Source organism: Danio rerio, chromosome 3 (assembly GCF_052040795.2).
Source record: "Danio rerio strain M-AB ecotype USA chromosome 3, GRCz13ab, whole genome shotgun sequence".
NCBI lineage: Eukaryota > Metazoa > Chordata > Actinopteri > Cypriniformes > Danionidae > Danio > Danio rerio.
In genome coordinates this window covers 5,198,468-5,216,980 of record NC_141023.1, presented here as the reverse complement: position 1 = coordinate 5,216,980, position 18,513 = coordinate 5,198,468, and the positions used below count along the sequence as shown (strand labels likewise).

At 44.2% G+C, this 18,513-nt stretch overlaps 2 protein-coding genes across 2 annotated transcripts in view; both read left to right on the top strand.

The window, feature by feature from the left end:
• The window catches only part of LOC147845451 (uncharacterized), a 140,632-nt gene that overhangs the window by 115,692 nt on the left and 6,427 nt on the right, over positions 1-18,513 (top strand). The gene's annotated exons all lie outside the window — the stretch shown is intronic.
• Positions 8,386-14,524, top strand: LOC147845452 (uncharacterized). The gene is made up of 2 exons (XM_087243696.1): positions 8,386-8,511; positions 12,463-14,524. The coding sequence occupies exon 2, from the start codon at positions 12,468-12,470 to the stop codon at positions 13,716-13,718; it is 1,251 nt and encodes a 416-aa protein (XP_087099822.1). The 5' UTR covers positions 8,386-8,511; positions 12,463-12,467; the 3' UTR covers positions 13,719-14,524.

Sequence of the window (18,513 nt, the reverse complement as noted above, 5' to 3'; positions counted from 1 at the left end):
TATTTTAAGGACGGAAAAATTCACTTGGCGCTGTGGAATATAAATATAAAGGATTAAAATATTACAAAACATATTATTTTGTAGCCTACATAAATATAAAAACCACTGCCTTCATGCCTTCTTCATCTCGAGAAGCTTTTTCAGTTCATTCATAACAATTTGCTTTTGTATAATGTTATCATTGTGATGTGTAGCTCTACAGATCCTGAAACATGCAAGCCAGTGGCGAAAGCGGAGAGGGAAAAAAAAAATGGAAAAATTTGCTTAGCGCCGTGGCGCATGGTCTAAAAGGGTTGAGTTTATTTTCTTAATGAGTTATTGGTTTATTCTCAAAACACACCTATAACTCATTAAGAAAATAAACTTAACCCTTTTAGACCATGCACCATGGCGCTAAGCGGATTTTTCCGTCCTTAAAATAGCAAAAGTGGATTCTGACACACCTGAATTCGTTTGCACCCTGCGATTTGCACTTTGCGCATGGACCGTCAAAATAGAGCCCTCTGTCTGTAAGGGACATGAGCCATTCTTCACCAGCCCCTGCTGGTGTGATACACCATTGTGTATCCACAGTAGTAATGTTTGTTTTGTCATTAGTGTATCTATTTATTTATGTATGTACTGTAAAAGTAATTTACTATCACTACTAATGACTGGGTTTGAAACAAAATAACATCCATAGTTGAGAAAGCATGCACTGTGGGTTACCGTGGCGATACTTGTTTTGTTTACTTCAGATTCTACTAAGCTGCGCCTGAGGAAAGACACTGAAGTTTTCTTGTGATTTTGTTTCTCCTGATAATTCAGGTATGTTTCGTAAAAAAAAGTCAATATGTTCAATTCAATTCAGCTTTATTTGTATAGCGCTTTTACAATGTAGATTGTGTCAAAGCAGCTTCACATAAATGGTCATAGTAACTGAAACAGTGCAGTTCAGTTTTTAGTGTTTAAGTTCAGTTCAGTTTAGCTCAGTTCAGTGTGATTTAATCATTACTGAGAGTTCAGACACTGAAGAGCAAATTCATTGATGCGTAGCTCTACCAATCCTGAACCATGCGAGGCAGTGGCGACAGCGGAGAGGGAAAAAAACTTCACCTGATGGGAGTGAAGAAAAAAAAACCTTGAGAGAACCAGACTCAGTTGGGCACGACCATTTTAATTTCTCCGCTGGCCAAAAGTCTTGTGCAGAGCTTCAGTCACCGTGGTAGAGGCTGGAAGATGGCCTTAGCGAAGACTCGTCTGTCCCTGGAGCGTCACTGGAATCAGACACATGTTCTCCACTCCCCACGACTATCAGCAGCTCAGGATATGGCCTGGTCCCGGATATGGAATCCTTGGGATCATCTTGTCGCTGGTCTTGGATGATGTTTTGAGTCAATCTGATGTTCATTGTGTTTTCATAACCTGACCAAAGAACTGCTGGTTCTCATTCCATACAGTGTTATCCAGGGGTGACCAAATGTTTTCATATGAAGGGCCAGAAACCAAATATCAGTAAGAGCCATGGGCCGAAGATAAACTTACCAAACTGTTTTACGTTAAAGTTGTCATGGGTCATTTCCTAACTTATTTAATAATATTTAAAAACAGATATAAAACATCTCTTTGAATCTGATTGCAATAGGAACATAAGCAATTGCAATCGCATGATTGACTCACCAAAGTCTCAGCATTGTCCTTGTTACATAACCAGCGATCGTTCGCCAGAGATCGCTGGTTCCTCTTCGGTTGGGGAACCCCAGTGCTATAAGTGGATTTGATGTTAAAATCCACGTATGGGAGGTTTCAGTTCTGAAGCCGCTTGTCTGAAAGAGTATTGAACGGGCCAATGAAAACAATGAATTGGCAGCGTAAGCTTGCAAAGGTGTACTGCATTGCCAATTAACTGAGCATATAAGCACATCTGGCACCAGCAAACGCTATTGTGGAGAGGTAAGCGTGATCGAACACCCAATAAGGGGGGAGAGCATGCTAGGAGCCCGGCTGCTAATCAGCGGGTCAATCAGAAATGATAAATAACATCTGTCTTTCTAGTGATTGGGCCGGAGAGACTCCCTTCTTAAGGAGAACGGGAGGAGCAGTCGGGAGAGGAGAGAGCACACACACACACAGACACAGATGTCCTCCCCGGCATCGGAGGGTGGGCTTTCATTGTCCGACGATGATCCGGACCCGCTCGCCCCCTCTGGGCAAGTGAGCGCCGTCAAAACGGACCCTGAAGTGGACACGTTGGCCGTGCTTTCCCGGGCTGCTATGGCCGTCGGGTTGGGTTCATCACCCAGCCCCGCGGCCGGACCGACTAGATGGGTGTTACGTAGAGGACAAGAAGGCGAAGCCTTTGAAGCCTCTCGTCCCCTTTTCCCGGAGGTGCACAGTAGGCTCACGCAGTCCTGGAGGGCACCTTTCTCTGCCCGGGCTGCGTCCACCTCCGCCCTCACCACCCTGGATGGTGGAGCTGCCAGGGGGTATGAGGCGATCCCGCCAGTGGAGCGTGCCATTGCGGTCAATCTCTGTCCGCGTGGCGCCCCTACTTGGCGCGGTCCGCACCATCTCCCGTCCAAAGCCTGTAGGTTATCTGCCTCCCTCGGAGCTAGAGCTTACAAGGCTGCGGGCCAGGCTGCTGCTGCCTTGCATGCGATGGCCACCTACCAGCGCTACCAAGCGCAGGTGCTGGCCGAGCTGCACGAGGGTGGGTCTAACCCAGGCTTGTTACACGAGCTGCGCACCGCGACCGACTATGCTCTTCAGACTACTAAGTCCGCCGCGTGTGCGCTGGGGAAGACGATGTCCACACTTGTGGTCCAGGAACGCCACCTCTGACTAAACCTGGCTGATATGCGCGATGTTGACAAAGTTTGCTTTTTTGACTCACCCATATCCCAGGCTGGCCTGTTCGGCGACACCGTCCGTGAATTCACCCAGGAGTTCAAGGCGGTGAAGGAGCAGTCGGATGCGATGGGCAATGTCATCTATCGGCGGGACCGTAAGCCCGCTCCGTCCGCCGAGCCATCCACCCCCGCCAACGGCTGCTGCCCCGCCCCTGCCTCCGCCTCCGGCGAAGCGGGCGCATCGAGCACGCCGGAAGCCGGCAGCCCCTCCTGCCCAGGGCGCCGCTAAGTGTGGTAAACGGACCGCGAAGTGTCCCTGAGACAGGCCATCCGGAGAGGAGGAAATTTGCTCTTCCCCTCTGGAGGGCGGGGCCCATATTCCAACGGTACTTTTCAGTGCCACCAAGAATTCTGTAAAAGAGCACTTTTCCCCTTCCCCGGATGTCACAGCTCAAGCCCTACCAGTCTGGTACGCGCCACCTCTCAGCTCGGTCTCCCTTCTCCCAGCCCCCAAGCCCCCTCTCCGGAGTCAGGGTGCGGAGCCAGAGCGAATCGCTCTCCTCCAGCTCTTCTGTGGGACCCTCGCGCTCCCTGGATCAGCACATCCGCTCCGCGCTGCCCCACCGCTGGTACGTCAGCGATTGTTGCAATGACGCCATTAGCGAGGGCTCTGCCTGCCTGGTTAGCGCGGGCCAGCCCCTCACGGTGGCTCATACGCACGATCAGACTCTGCTACGAGCTTCAGTTCCCGTAACGGCCTCCCAAGTTCACGGGCATGTATTTAATCAGGGTCAATCCCCTGTCTGCCCCTGTCTTGCGAGAGGAGATTGCTGCCCTCCTGGCGAAGGGTGCAATCGGGCCAGTTCCTCCAGCCGATGCGTTCGTCCTCAGGATTGGTTTGCAGCTATAGACCTGAAGGACGTGTATTTTCATGTCTCCATTCATCCGCGCCACCGTCAGCTTCTGCGGTTTGCGTTCGAGGGTCATGCATGGCAATACAAGGTCCTCTCCTTTGGGCTCTCTCTGTCTCCGCGGGTCTTCACCAAACTCTTCGGCTCGCGGGCATCAGTGTACTCAATTATCTCGATGACTGGCTGATTTTAGCCCACTCGCGGGAGCAATTGACTATGCACAGAGACTAGGTGCTCCTGCATCTTCGCCTATTGGGGTTGCAGGTCAACTGGGAAAAGAGCAAACTCGCCCCGGTGCAGAGGATCTCTTTTCTCGGGATAGAGCTGGACTCGGTCACCATGGTAGCGCGCCTCTCTGGAGAGCGCGCTCGCCTGTTGCTGAACTGTCTGAGGGAGCTCGACAGCAAAGTAGTGCTCCCACTGAAATACTTTCAGAGGCTCCTGGGGCACTTGGCATCCGCTGCGGCTGTCACGCCGCTCGGACTGCTCCATATGAGATCACTTCAGCACTGGCTTCTAGATCGAGTTCCAAGAAGCGCATGGCATGCGGGTGCACACAGAGTCTCTGTTACTGCGCTGTGTCGCTGCACCCTCAGCCCCTGGAACGACCCCTCGTTCCTGCAGGTCGGTGTGCCTCTGAGACAGGTGTCCAGTCATGTTGTTTTCTAAACAGATGCTTCCAACACGGGCTGGGGAACCATGTGTTGCGGGCATGCAGCTCCGGGCCTGTGGAAAGGTGCCCAGCTGCATTGGTGTATCAATCGCCTAGAGCTGTTGGCAGTGTTCCTCACTCTCCACCGTTTTTCTCCGGTGTTGGAGCAGCAACACGTGCTGGTCAGGACGGACAGTACGGCGGCGGCAGCGTATATCAACCACATGGGGGGTACGCGCTCTCGCCGCATGTCTCAGCTTGCCCGCCGTCTGCTCCTCAGGAGTCATCCACGGCTGAAATCGCTGCGCGGCATTCACATCCCAGGTATGCTCAACCGTGCAGCCGATGCGCTCTCACAGCAGCAGATTCACTCTGGAGAATGGAGACTCCACCCCGAGTCTGTTCAGCTGATATGGGCGCGATTCGGGGAGGCCTAGATCGATCTGTTTGCCTCCCCCGAGAACGCTCATTGCCAGTTGTTCTATTCCCTGACTGAGGGCACTCTCAGCACGGATGCACTAGCCCACAGCTGGCCTCAGGGCACACGCAAGTATGCGTTTCCCCTAGTGAGCCTAATCGCGCAGCTACTGTGCAAGGTCAGGGAGGATGAGGAGCAGGTTCTGCTAGTTGCGCCACTCTGGCCCAACCGGACCTGGATGTCAGAGCTCTCCCTCCTCGCAACGGCCCATCTGGCACCCTCGCCCCAATCTCTGGAACCTCCCTGTGTGGTCCCTAGATGCGAGGAAGACTTAGGTAACCTGCCGTCTACGGTGGTTGATACCATCACTCAGGCTAAAGCCCCCTCCACAAGGCGCGCCTACGCCCTGAAGTGGAGTCTATTCACTAAATGGTGTGTCTCTCGCAAAGAAGACCCACAAACTTACCAGATCAGTGTTGTGCTCTCTTTCCTTCAAGAGAAGCTGGATAGCAGGCTGTCGCCCTCCACTCTCAAGGTTTACGTTGCCGCCATCTCCGCTCACCACGATGCGGTGGCTGGTGGCACCGTGGGAAAGCATAACCTCATCATCCGGTTCCTCAGAGGTGCTAGGCGAATTAATCCAATTCGCCCCCCTCTCATGCCCTCTTGGGATCTCGCCCTCGTTCTCACGAGCCTGCGTTCAGATCCCTTCGAGCCACTCGATTCAGTATCCTTAAGATTTCTGTGCTTAAAGACAGCTCTGCTGGTCGCGTTGGCCTCCATTAAGAGGGTCGGGGACCTGGAGGCATTTTCGATCAGTGACTCGTGCCTGGAATTCGGGCCGGATTTTTCTCACGTTATGCTGAGACCCCGCCCGGGTTATGTGCCCAAGGTTCCTACCACTCCCTTTAGAGAACAGTTAGTAACCCTGCAAGCACTGCCCCCGGAGGAGGCAGACCCAGCCCTTTCTTTACTCTGTCCAGTTCGCGCCCTGTGCATTTATGTGGACCGTACTCAGTACTTTAGATCCTCTTAGCAGCAGGGAAGTGCCGTGTCCAAACAAAGATTATCCCACTGGATTGTGGAGGCCATTTCATGTGCTTATTTGAGCAGAGGTCAGCCGTGTCCCCCGGGAGTGCGTGCGCACTCCACTCGGAGTGTTGCATCCTCTTGGGCATGTGCATAAGACATTAACAGACATTTGTAGAGCTGCAGGCTGGGCGACACCCAAAACATTTGCAAGGTTTTACAATCTGCGAGTGGAGCCGGTTTCCTCAAGGGTATTAGGTAACCCTTGGTGATTGAGGAAACAACTCGGTGGGGTGTTGTAACACACTTGCGGTGCCTTTTTTCCTAACACGGAGAGATGTGCACCTTCCTGTCTGTCAGTAAAGTTCCCCGTTTGGTGAGCCCTGCAGATTCCTCCGAGGCCCCCAGCACTGACTCAGCAGAGGAGTGACTTGCTGGCCCATTACGTTAGGTCTGCCCGTTGGTCAGCCTGCGTTTTTGGGTATAGGTGCCGGCTATGTGCAATCCCATCTGGCGATCCCATATGCTTATTCTGCCACAGTTAAGTCCCACCCCGGGTGGACCCGTGTCTTCCCTATCCCTATCCACCTAACCACCTTCTTATGCGCACTCCCCCTCCTTGGGATTAGTCCATATGTAATTCCATTTTGTCTCCCTTATTGGGTGCAGATGGTCTCCGCAGCGTCCTCCCTACCGGGATTGCACGCTTCCCAACGTACTGTCGTATTTCCTAGAATTATCTAGACACTAGCAACTCCCAAAAAAAATATACCTATTCCGTAATGCTTCTTTTGAAGTGGGGATAAGTTAGGGCCAAGAGCACGTTGGAGGACCGCGCCTTCCATGATTTGGGTACGTCACGCTTGCCTGACTGCCATCTCATCGGAGGCGTTGGTAAGGTGCAGTCATTATGGCGTTTTCAATGGCTCCCATACGTGGATTTTAACATCAAATCCACTTATAGCACTGGAGTTCCCCAATCGAAGGGGAACGTTCGAGGTTACAGAAGTAACCCTTCATTCCCCGAGGAGGGGAACGGAAGTGCTATACTCCGTCGCCATAATGACTGTCCCTTAGCTGTTTAAAAGTCTCTTCAGCTTAAAAAGGGTGGCGTTTGCTGGCGCCAGGTGTGCTGCGCAAGCTTACGCTGCCAATTCATTGTTTACATTGGCCCGTTCAATACAGACGAGCGGCTTCTGAACCGAAACCTCCCATACGTGGATTTTAACATCAAATCCACTTATAGCACTTCTGTTCCCCTCCTCGGGGAATGAAGGGTTACTTTTGTAACCTCGAACGTTCTCACACTATAACCATGGACTACACTTCCTGCCTTTCCCAGGACTACATATTCATACATGCACTTCGCCCAGACACTTATGCTAATTCATCTAGCTTGATTATACTCACCACCTGAACCTTGTCAGAGACTGATACACTCCCTACATAAGCCACACATTTACCCATCCAGTTTGCCGAGTCTTGTTTGCTTTCAAGTGACATTACAACACGTTTCTCCCTGTCTTGTTTCTCTGTGTTAGACCCTAGCCTTGTTTACCTTGTTCTCCTGTTTAGCCGCCTGCCTTATGACCCATTGCCTGTTATACTGACTACGATTCTGAACTGCCTGAAAATACCCGTTTGCACCTGTTTGATCATTGCTTGCCTGACGCTGAATAAACCTGCATTGTGGATCTTACCTCCAGTTGTACAATTTACCTACAATTTAAATTACAGCATTTAAATTGAAACTTTTTATTTCAGTTAGCTTTTTTTGTAGCTTAACAATAAAACAAGCAAATAAAATGTTGTGTTGTATTTGAAATGGCAATCTCTAGTTTAGACCCTAGTTTAGGCATCTCTGGTGTAATTGATACCACAGCGCCATTATTATACGCCCTTAAACATTACTGGCTAGATCAGTGATTCAAACACAGCAACAGCAATTAAAGCAAAGCCAACATTAAAGAGACCGCAAGTAAAGCAATCACACTTTAAAAAAGGGATAGTTAACTCAAAAATAAATCTCCCCTTAATGAGCTTAACAATAAAACAAACAAATAAAAATGTTATTTCGGATAACTTGGCATCATTTCTTCACAGGTTTTGGATCACATCAATGGCGCTGCATAATTTCTGGGGGCCTTGGGATGAGTGGTAGAAAGAACAAGAACCCGATTAGGAAAGCTGGTAAAAAAAATGTGGTGAATGTTGTAAGTTTTCAAGAAGGGACCTCACTGTGACTGTGTGGTTTTCTTTTGTGTGCAATTCTTTAGTATCGTTAAGATGATAAAAGTAATTTTGTAATACAGGGTGTGACAGGAATGAAACTTCAATGTGTTATGTGCAAAAAACAAGAAGCTTCACTGCTTATCTCTCCTTACCTGCAACAGCTATTTTATCACGTTTTCGCTAAGTCACAAGAACTACTGTAGTTACATCATTAGCAAGGGTCAAACTGAACGTATTTCCAAAAAAGGAATTCATGCTAGAACTGAGAAACCCTGTATTCAGAAGAGTATATATAGCGAAGTCTCCGAGTAATTTCTTTCATAACCTATGATCTGAGCCTGAACACTTACTCCAATCAAACCCTAAGAAGCCGAACCTGTTTGCAGCTGTACAGACACCCCCCAGGGTTGCTGAATAGCTGACCTCACTCTAAATTAATAGGTAAGAACAAATTATTTTATGGTATGGTTTGATTTCTAAGAGGGTCTTAATTTGTACCAAAAAGGATCTTTTGAGAGATTTCGCAGATTAGTTCATTGTTAAAGCATGACAGTGATCTTTCTATTCCACAGGCTGAATTTGTTTGTTACCTTGTTCAATTATGTTCCAACTTCATAATTATTTAAAGTCAAAGACAAAGTGGCCAATTAAAACAAACACTACTTACCATATTGGTGATTTCAAAGTAATTTCAATGAATACATTTTTGGTTGCTGGGACTTTCTGACATTTTACAATGTGAATATACAGTTGAAGTCACAATTATTAGCCCCCTTTGAATTTTTTTCTTCTTTTATAATTATTTACATTTTTTTCCCGTTAGTCTACAGAACAAACCATCATTATACAATCACTTGCCTAATTACCCTAACCTGCCCAGTTACCGTAATTAACCTAGTTAAGCCTTTAAATGTCACTTTAAGCTGTATAGAAGTGTCTTGAAGAATATCTAGTCTAATATTATTTACTGTCCTCATGACAAAGATAAAATAAATCAGTTATTAGAAATGAGTTATAAAAACTAATATCATTAAAAATGTGTTGAAAGAAATCTGCTCTCCGTTAAACAGAAATTGGGGAGAAAATAAGCAAGCAGTCTAATAATTCAAGGGGGCTAATAATTCTGACTTCAACTGTATGCTTTTTACATTGCATTCTTTGTGCTTCATGTTTTGCATCTGCATTTGTTCCCCGCTGTCATCCCTTAAGTAGCAACTGCTCTTATAAAACTGTCCAACAAAGATGGTGTGAAACTGACAATAAATAGCTTTAAACACTTTGTTCTCAAACTAAGTTACGTTTATTTATAAACTAATTTTGAGAGGATCACGTGCTTATGATTGCTTGCAGCCGGTCCCGCATTATTCAATGTATGATTCACCAATCAGACGATTCCTAACCCACCATAAATACCCTAAGTTCTATATAACAGCCATCTTCGTCTTGAATAATCCCCGCTTCCACCGCTACTCATCCTTTCCTAGATGGGTCACATGGGGCCTGTTTCAGTCAGGAGGTTCAACCAACTCGAGTTTAAACTTGAACTCTTGATTTACAGAGAAATTATAAACTCAAGAGTTTTCGGTTTCAGAACAGCAGATCTGAGTTAGGTCAATCAACTTTGAGTAGACCAACTCAGAGTTAAGCATGTGCACCATGACTATAAAAAGGCATCATCAATAGAGCGCAGAAATTACGAGTGACTATGGAAACATCTTTAAAAAAAGAGATCATCATTTCTTTCTCCAGCTGAATTTGATCTGCTCATGCATAGTTATAGAAAATATGACCATATATTTTGAAAAGCAACATCAGTGAAACAGAGACAGCATGCGAAAACAGCTGCTCAAGTTAATGCATACTTTTACATTTAAAGTATTTAAATATTTAAGTATAATAAAATTAAGTAATGTTATGTGACATTTATAAAATCTTTACACACGTTCCCACTTTTATACACGTTGATCAGTTTTATTTAGATTTAAAAGTGCACTTTTGTGTCTGCCTCTTATTTATCAAGTGATAGAGGTTGATATGACACTTAGAATGTAAGCAGAACTAAACAATAGTTTTAAAATGGAATAATGATCCCATCAATCTAGGCTACTTGTCCCTGCTGAAGGTCAGTGAATTTAAGCTTTATTTATTTTTTAATTAATTTAAAAAAAAAAAAAAGTGGAGGTGGAGTGGGGGGGGGGGGGGGTTGAAGCCATTGACAAGCTCCAGACGCTCTGGAGGTCATTAATAATATAATACCATTTGTAACAACTACTTTTTTTTTGAAGTTACATTAAAGAAATTGAGAGACCACAAAACAACTTTCAGAGATTCATGTGTATTTAGAATAAATGTATATGACAACAGTTATGAATAATTATTGTTACACACTGGGGATATGAAATGATCAGCAGTCAACTCATTAATGATCACTTGATAAGTGTCTTTCTCATTGAATCCAGTATTTATAGCAAGCAAAAAAGATACCAAAAGTCCTAAAGTGAATCGCATGAAAGATCAGTTTCAGCAAACAGTTCATCAATGGTTGGCCACGGAATCAGTAGGAAAGTGGATGAAAAAGTCTGCAGATAAGAGGATGTATTGTCCAGGTCCTGTTTTGATGTCTTAAAGTGTATACCAAAAACCCTCTGCATATAAACAAACATACAATCAAAACCTTGCCAACACCACACAAAACATATGTACAAAACCGAAATATATAAAAAAAAACAGGCCTACTTACATCTGAGGTATAAGAACAAAAATGTTCCTCAAATAAGGGCATCAACAAACAACAGCGCAGCGAAGAAGCCTTTCCATGCGCTAGGCACAATACTTCCTGCCTACTGCTTCTTCTCTACCTCCTTTTAAGCAGATTGGAGACTTACTACCTAGATCGCCCTCTTACGGGTGAGATAGCTACTACAGGTAGAATTTTCAAATAGTAACAGGAAAACTGTTACACATTAATACTGAAACTTTTAAATTTTTAAAAAAAATTTTTTAAATGAATGAACATAACTTTTAAGATGTGTTATAGTGTGCTCAGCCTGCTGGTTTGTGCATTCACACACATTTCCATCATCATATAGCAAACGTTTTTTTTAATGCACAAACTGTAATTTGTTCAGTAAAAGCGTTTCCATCGTAGTTTATGCACATCTTTTCTAGCGAATAAAAGTTTATCCTACTCAGTTATGCGTAGGTTTTTTATGTGTATTTTCCAAAGTTATGTGCATCATAACGTTTCCATCAATCATTTTTATGCGCATATCCAAAATGAGCATTAAAATCGGTGGATGGAAACATAAGGCTAAGGCGAAAAATACCGCTTCGTCTTTCAAAAAGGGGAGGAGACCGACAGAAACTCTGATTTTAGAGAATAAAACCTGCTCCTAACCAGGTTAGGTTTACAGAGTAAGTTACCACAGTAACTCACTCAGAGTTAAAGTTACCTCTCGTTCAGAAACAGGTTTGACTTACCCTGCTTTCTAGAGTTTAACAAACCTGCCATTTTGAAACGGAAAACCGAGAGTTTCTCTCATTTCAGGGTTAAAATACTCTGAGTTTTCACTTAACCTCCTTTCTGAAACAGGCCCATGGTGGCCCAGTGGTTAGCACTGTTGTCTCAAAACAAGATCATCACTGGTTTTGGTTCTCATCAAGCCAGTTGACATTTCGGCGTGGAGTTTACACATTCTCCCCAAGCTCATGTGGGTTTCCCCTGGGTTCCCTGGTTTCCACGCACCGCCCAAAAATATGCAACCTAAGTTAATTAACTAATCCAAATCAGCACCATAGACATGCTCCTAGTAAGTAGATATCTCTTAAGAGCAATCACTATCTGTTCATTAGCTACTACACAGGGGAGTTCCCGAGTCCTAACTGAGCTCAAACTCGCCTCTCCCCTTGCAAACGAGAGGAAGCCCCCGGCTCGAGAATCCTATGAGCTCAGGGCTCTCTCCTGGGACAGCATGCCAAACAAGCTTTATAATCAATCATCAGCTAAGTGTGAACTCTTGAAATAATTATGGGTAGAACACTGGAAATCTGGCAACTCAACATACATTTCACCTAATAAAGGAGGTAATAAATATCCCATAATTTCAATATTTCATTTTCAAAAACTAAGTATTTTGCCCATGTATGGCTGACAATCAGATGTAACGATATTACTCTAGGTATTTACTTTCCAATTCACATTAAGATAGTCTTTTGACGTACATAAAATATAAGAAATATCAATAAAATATTAATTTTCATTGTGGAATTTAGAGCTCATCTGAAATAACTTCCTTATTGTAATGTTTAAAGTTGTTCACTAAAAAGAGCTAGAAAATATGAGATTGTTTTTACAGCATGATGCCTTTATTCACTTCACTCTCCTCTTGACAGAAAGAATGGAGCGTCTGAACATCTCTCTTCTTTTGCTCCTCGTCTTCTGTTCATCGAGTGCTGGGAAAACTTTCTGGACTTATCTAGGAACCCGTTGTATTGAAGACTGCAATGTCTACTGGGGCGATTACAAGTGCAAGACTATTGATAAAGATGGACAGTGCCAGACCATGTATTGTTCACCTAAAACAGGCGTAGACTACCACGGCAGGCAGTGCAGTGAAAGGTGTGAGAAAACTGGAAACGACTACTATTCATGCAAAATTGGTTTATTTCAATTTGGATACTGTGGACTCGTGTCGAACAGCCTGATCCATTATGGATCATACACAGGCGCACAGTGTTTTGATTACTGTGAACAGAGAGGTCAGTACTACTATTGGTGCCATACTGAAGAGGGATGGGATTACTGTTCACCTAATAATAACACAGATTACATGAACAATCAGTGTAAAGAAGACAGCCCATGTGAAAAGCGCACTAATGACTACAAGTGGTGTGCAGTGGCGGGTGGCTGGGGTTACTGTGGGCTCGTAGAGCCAAAGATGTTCCTCCACAGATCTAAGTATAATTACGTTTGCATTGACAGATGTCAGTATAGCCAGAAAAATGATTACTACTGGTGCCACATTGAAAATAACTGGGACTACTGCTCTCCAGAGGTGGATGTAACTTATAAAGGCACACCATGTCGCTCAGATCACTCCTGTGGCTTACATGGCTATGGTTACAACTGGTGCTGGACCTCAGATAAAGATTATGATTACTGTGGGCCGATTGAACCTGAAGAGTGCACTTACATTGACTCCAAACATCGCAGCAAGAGAGCCGACGCAAATAATCCCCAGAGAATTGTGATATGCACACAAGTGGACAGAGGAAACAGGATAAGTACCACCTTTTCTGCTGTGCCAGCACCTAATGCAATCACTGATGGAAGTCAATTTAGAGAAGAGATCGAAAACTTAATCAGCTTCTGGGACAATGGCAATCTGGTGGAGCATGCATCGTCCAATCTGATGCACTCCGCTAACGTCCGTATTGATATGCAGGGAATCATAATCCGCAACAACCAGAGATACTACAACCTGCAAGTCCAGCTGAATCGGCCACGGAGGCCTGGTGAAAGCACCACCGTGTCTCAGGCCATCGTGCCTCAAGGAGTCCCAGCCCGTTACATTCGCAGAGCCTTTATTGAAAGCTTCAGGAGACGAGCTCGGGTTTCTATTGAAGTTACAAGACTAAATCAGTGCTAGGTTCATAAGTTGAAAACATTTGCAATACAGTAACCTATGGTAGACAGGGTACACCTTTAGCTACATTTAGCTTGTAACACACCTCTAATAAAGACAACAAAATCTATTACATAGACTGCATGCATACCAGTATAATTCTGACTTTACTAAAACAAGTTTTGCTTAGATTTGCTTCCCTGATTTCCAGCATTCATTGACCTTGCTAGATGCCAAACCGTTCCAGACGGACTGAAACTCTCCAAAAGCTGTTTGTCCACATTGAGTAAAACAAAGAAGTTTTTTTTACACAGATCATGGAATTAATTAAACTTGCTTATTTGTGAAAAACAAGAAGCTTGACCGCTTAACTTTCCTGTTAACTGCAACAGCTATTTCACCAGCATGGACCACACCACACTTTGAGCTAGACTTTACTGTAGGGATGAAAGGGATGGTAGGAGAACAGTGGGATGACGGGAAAGGGGGGTATAAGGATGGATGACTGGTGAACAAGTGGGTTGATTGGGCATCCTAGGATGATACCCAGAGACTCAGAGTGATTGAACCCCCCGATACAACCTGTATGTAAGAGTGAATAGGGTTAAAGGATTGTGAATGGGAAGCGAGGAAATGGAGGAGGGAGGGTGGGGTCGAAAGAACAAGAAGAACTGTGTTAGGGACTGTTTTCCTTAAATAAGTTTAAGGGAGTAGGTGATTGGTTAAGGAGACAAAGTGAGGCTTGGTTCCACAGCTGAACCTAAAAAGTTAACTCCATTTATGTATGTTTTTGCTGTATGAATTTCTAATAAAACTTTTAATTAAAGCTGTGTTTAGTGTCCTGTCTGTGTGACTTTGGTTTCATAGCACTGACCCAAACGCTATGAAGGGCTGTGAGAATTTATTTATGCCTCACATCCCTTCCAGTTTCCCAACCACACTGGACCCTTTCCAGTTTGCATAGTATGCAATATCCATCACTCTCCATCCAGCTCTTATTCATCTAGAACAGAAAGACTCTTAGATAAAAACGCTGTTCCTTTACTTCATCTCAGCTCATTTACTCATGCCACAGCCATATCACCCTGCAGCCCAAGACTGATTACTCACTGAAGCAAAGCAGGGCTGAGCCTGGTCAGTACCTGGATGGGAGACCACATGGGAAAACTAGGTTGCTGTTGGAAGTGGTGTTAGAGAAGTCTGTGTGAGTCCTAATGCCCCAGTAAAGTAAAGCGGAAACCATACTGTCAGTGGGCGCCGTCTTTCGGATGAGACATTAAACTGGTGTCCTGACTCTTTGTGATCATTAAAAATCCCATGGCACATCTTGTAAAGAGTAGAAGTGTAACCCTGGTGTCCTGGTCAAAGTCCCTCCATTAGCCCATACCTATCATCAGGCACGTGCACACATAGGGCTCAACCCTTATTAGTCTTGGATAAAAAGTGCCCTTCCAAAATGATCAAATGACTCTACACCCCCCTAATCAAAAAAATTTATCCTGCACATGCCTTTTTGACGGTCTCTGCACGGGCCTGCCTATCATGGCCTACCAATCATCCCCATGATTGGCTCTATCACTGTCTCTTCACTTCCCGAATAGCTGGTGTGTGGTGAGCGGATAGCTTCATTGTCCATTGGCTGGTTGTAGCTGGTTGACCAGCCTGGTTTTAGAAGGGTTTTGGCGATTTCCAGGCTGGTTTCCAGCCATTTCCAGCAGCTAAATCCAGCTTGACCAGCCTGGTTTAAGCTGGACACAACTAGTTTTGGCTGGGTTCCCAGCCTGGCTACGCTGGTCAAGCTGGTTTTAGCTGGTCATCTTCCAGTCTGGAAGACCAGGCTGGAAATGACTGGAAACCAGCATGGAAATGGCCAAAACCCCTCTAAAACCTTGTTGGTCAACCAGCTAAAACCAGCCAACCAGCCTAGGCTGGTTTAAGCTGTTTTTTCAGTAGGGTACTGCTGTTTTAGCTTTTTACCATTTTTTTTTAAATACCATAACACAAGATTTGCTTCCCTGATTTCCAGCTTTTGCTGGCTCTGCATGATGGCGAACCATTCCAGATTTACTATTATATTTTGACTGCAGGTTGGTCCACATGAAGGCAAATCAGCAGTTTTATAATTCAGGTCATGGAATGGATTTTACTGGTGTGTGTTACTGGTTAAAAACAAGAATCTCATCAAGACTGCTTATCTCTCCTGTGTTAACTGCAACGGCTACGTATGTCCAAAAAAAGCATTCATGCTAGAACTGAGACGCTGTGTTTAGTAGTGTATGTATAGCAAATCCTTTGTTAGATCAAGCCTTGTGATGAAGACTTCTTGCTGTTGTCTTTGATTGCTTATTTTGAACTTGTTCACTAAAGTGAAGCCATTTTATATGGTGATGCGTTAAAACTCTTTAAACAAGTCTCAGAGTAATTCCTTTTTTAACCAGTTAAACTCTGCGGAACCATTTCCGGGTCTGTGACGTCATCGACGTTCGCTTTAGGATTTAAAGGGCTAGCAGTGCACCAGACCCCCGTAAGTGGTTTCGTTTGAAAGTGTAGAATCTATATTTTATGCACATATGCATCACTTTGGTTTTTATTCTACTGTACAAAAGTTATTACTCTTAAATACACAGTATTTTGGATATCCGAGCTGGGTATTTTACATTAGTTCATTTTCATAGTTTTCATATGGTTCATATGTGACACATGCACAATATAGATCAAATGAAAGCTCTTGCCGGTGCTCATACGGTTCTAGCTTTCTTTTTACTGAATTATATTCACATATCAAACAGTTGTCAAATGAATCGCGGTGTTTCCGTGACGCAGAAGTGAAAACAATACATTTATGATCAATAAGCAGCCCCAGATAGCACAGACAGCGGTCATCTCTTACTTTACGCTGTGTCCTTTAGAGCCATTCTCCTCTGTTTTTGAGGTGATGTGCATAAGTAATCCTTTTATATGTCTGACGTGGTCCAAACACAGTGAATTATGTTTGATCAAACAAAAGAATAGTGAAATATGAAAACAATAATCGCTCCCTGTGGCTTGTACAGCACCTCTCATCAGTTGGAATACAATAACTTTTGCACAGATTATGGTAGAGACATTTTTCTTTTTTCCTATGATTACAGACATGTGCAGGAACCACCAAAATTATTTACAGCACCCTAGACCTGTTTCCAGGGTCAGCTTTGCATGCCAAAATGGGAAACATCACAAATATTTATGTGATTTTGGAGGCTCTGGGCCCTATCATACACCCGGCGCAATGTGGCGCATGAGATGCAAAGCAGTACGCAAATATCTTTACATATGAAAAAGAATTAAAATATTCAGGGTATATATAGGATATAATGAGGATGTATATAGAATATAAATATAAAGGATTAAAATATTACAAAACATTATTTTATAGCCTACATAAATATAAAAACCACTGCCTTCATGCCTTCTTCATCTCGGGAGGCTTTTTCAGTTCATTCTTGACAATTTGCTTTTGTATGATGTTATTATTATTAGCAGTATTATTTATTATATCCATATTTATATGTTTTATTAAAAACAAGCTTAGATTTGCCCACCTGTCAGGTTTTAGACCATATGGGGCACAGCATGTGTTTTAGGATATAACTCAGGTTTTTAAGCACACTTGGTTATTATTGTTCATTTATTCGTTTGCTGGAAATTAGTTCAGTTTTTAGTGTTTAAGTTCAGTTTAGCTCAGTTCAGTGTGGTTTAAAATCATTACTGAGAGTCCAAGCACTGAAGAGGAAATTCATCAATGTGTAGCTCTACAGATCCTGAAACATGCAAGCCAGTGGCGACAGCGGAGAGGGAAAAAAAACTTCACCTGATAGGAGTGAAGAAAAAAAAACCTTGAGAGAACCAGACTCAGTTCAGCACGACCATTTTAATGTCTCAGCTGGCCAAAAGTCTTGTGTAGAGCTGCAGTCTCAGCGAAGACTCGTCTGTCCCTGGAGCGTCACTTGAATCAGTCTCATGCTCTCCACTCCCCCGTGACCACCAGCGCAGCAGCAGCTCAGGATACGGCCTGGTCCCGGATATGGACACCTTGGGATCATCTTGTCGCTGGTCTTGGATCCAATCAGTGACTCCCCATAATCTGAGGAGTCCCTGATTGGATCTAATCAAACTTTTGCTATTTTAAAGATGGAAAAATCCGCTTAGCGCTGTGGTGCATGGTCTAAAAGGGTTGAGTTTATTTTCTTAATGAGTTATTGGTTTATTCTCAAAACACCTATAACTCATTAAGAAAATAAACTCAACCCTTTTAGACCATGTGCCACAGCGATAAGTGGATTTTTCTGTCCCTAAAATAGCAAAAGTGGATTCTGACACGCCCTGAATTCATTTGCACCTTGCGATTTGCACTTTGTGCATGGACCGTCAAAATAAAGCCCTGTGTCTGTGAGGGACAGGAGCCATTCTAGAGCGCCCCTGCTGAGCTTTCTGTACAATAATGTATATAAAACTGGAAATCAAACCTTGCTCTAAGCAAGTTATTTTGATCAAAATAATCCACAATATCTGACTACTTCAGAAACATAGACATCAAGAATAAGCATCTCAACAATGGCAACACAGTGTGCTTGATCCTGCAGTGCATGCTGGAGGAATCAAATCATTCAAAACTCATCTAGGACTCCTACCATGCACTTAAGCAGGAAATGTTGAGATTCATATGTTGATTCTTGATGTTTTGAGTCAATCTGATGTTCATTGTGTTTTCATAACCTGACCAAAGAACTGCTGGTTCTCATTCCATACAGTGTTATTCAGGGGTGACCAAACGTGTTCA

Coding starts and splice junctions, on each gene's coding strand:
- LOC147845452 (XM_087243696.1), top strand. CDS start 12,468: ATGGAGCGTCTGAACATCTCTCTTCTTTTGCTCCTCGTCTTCTGTTCA.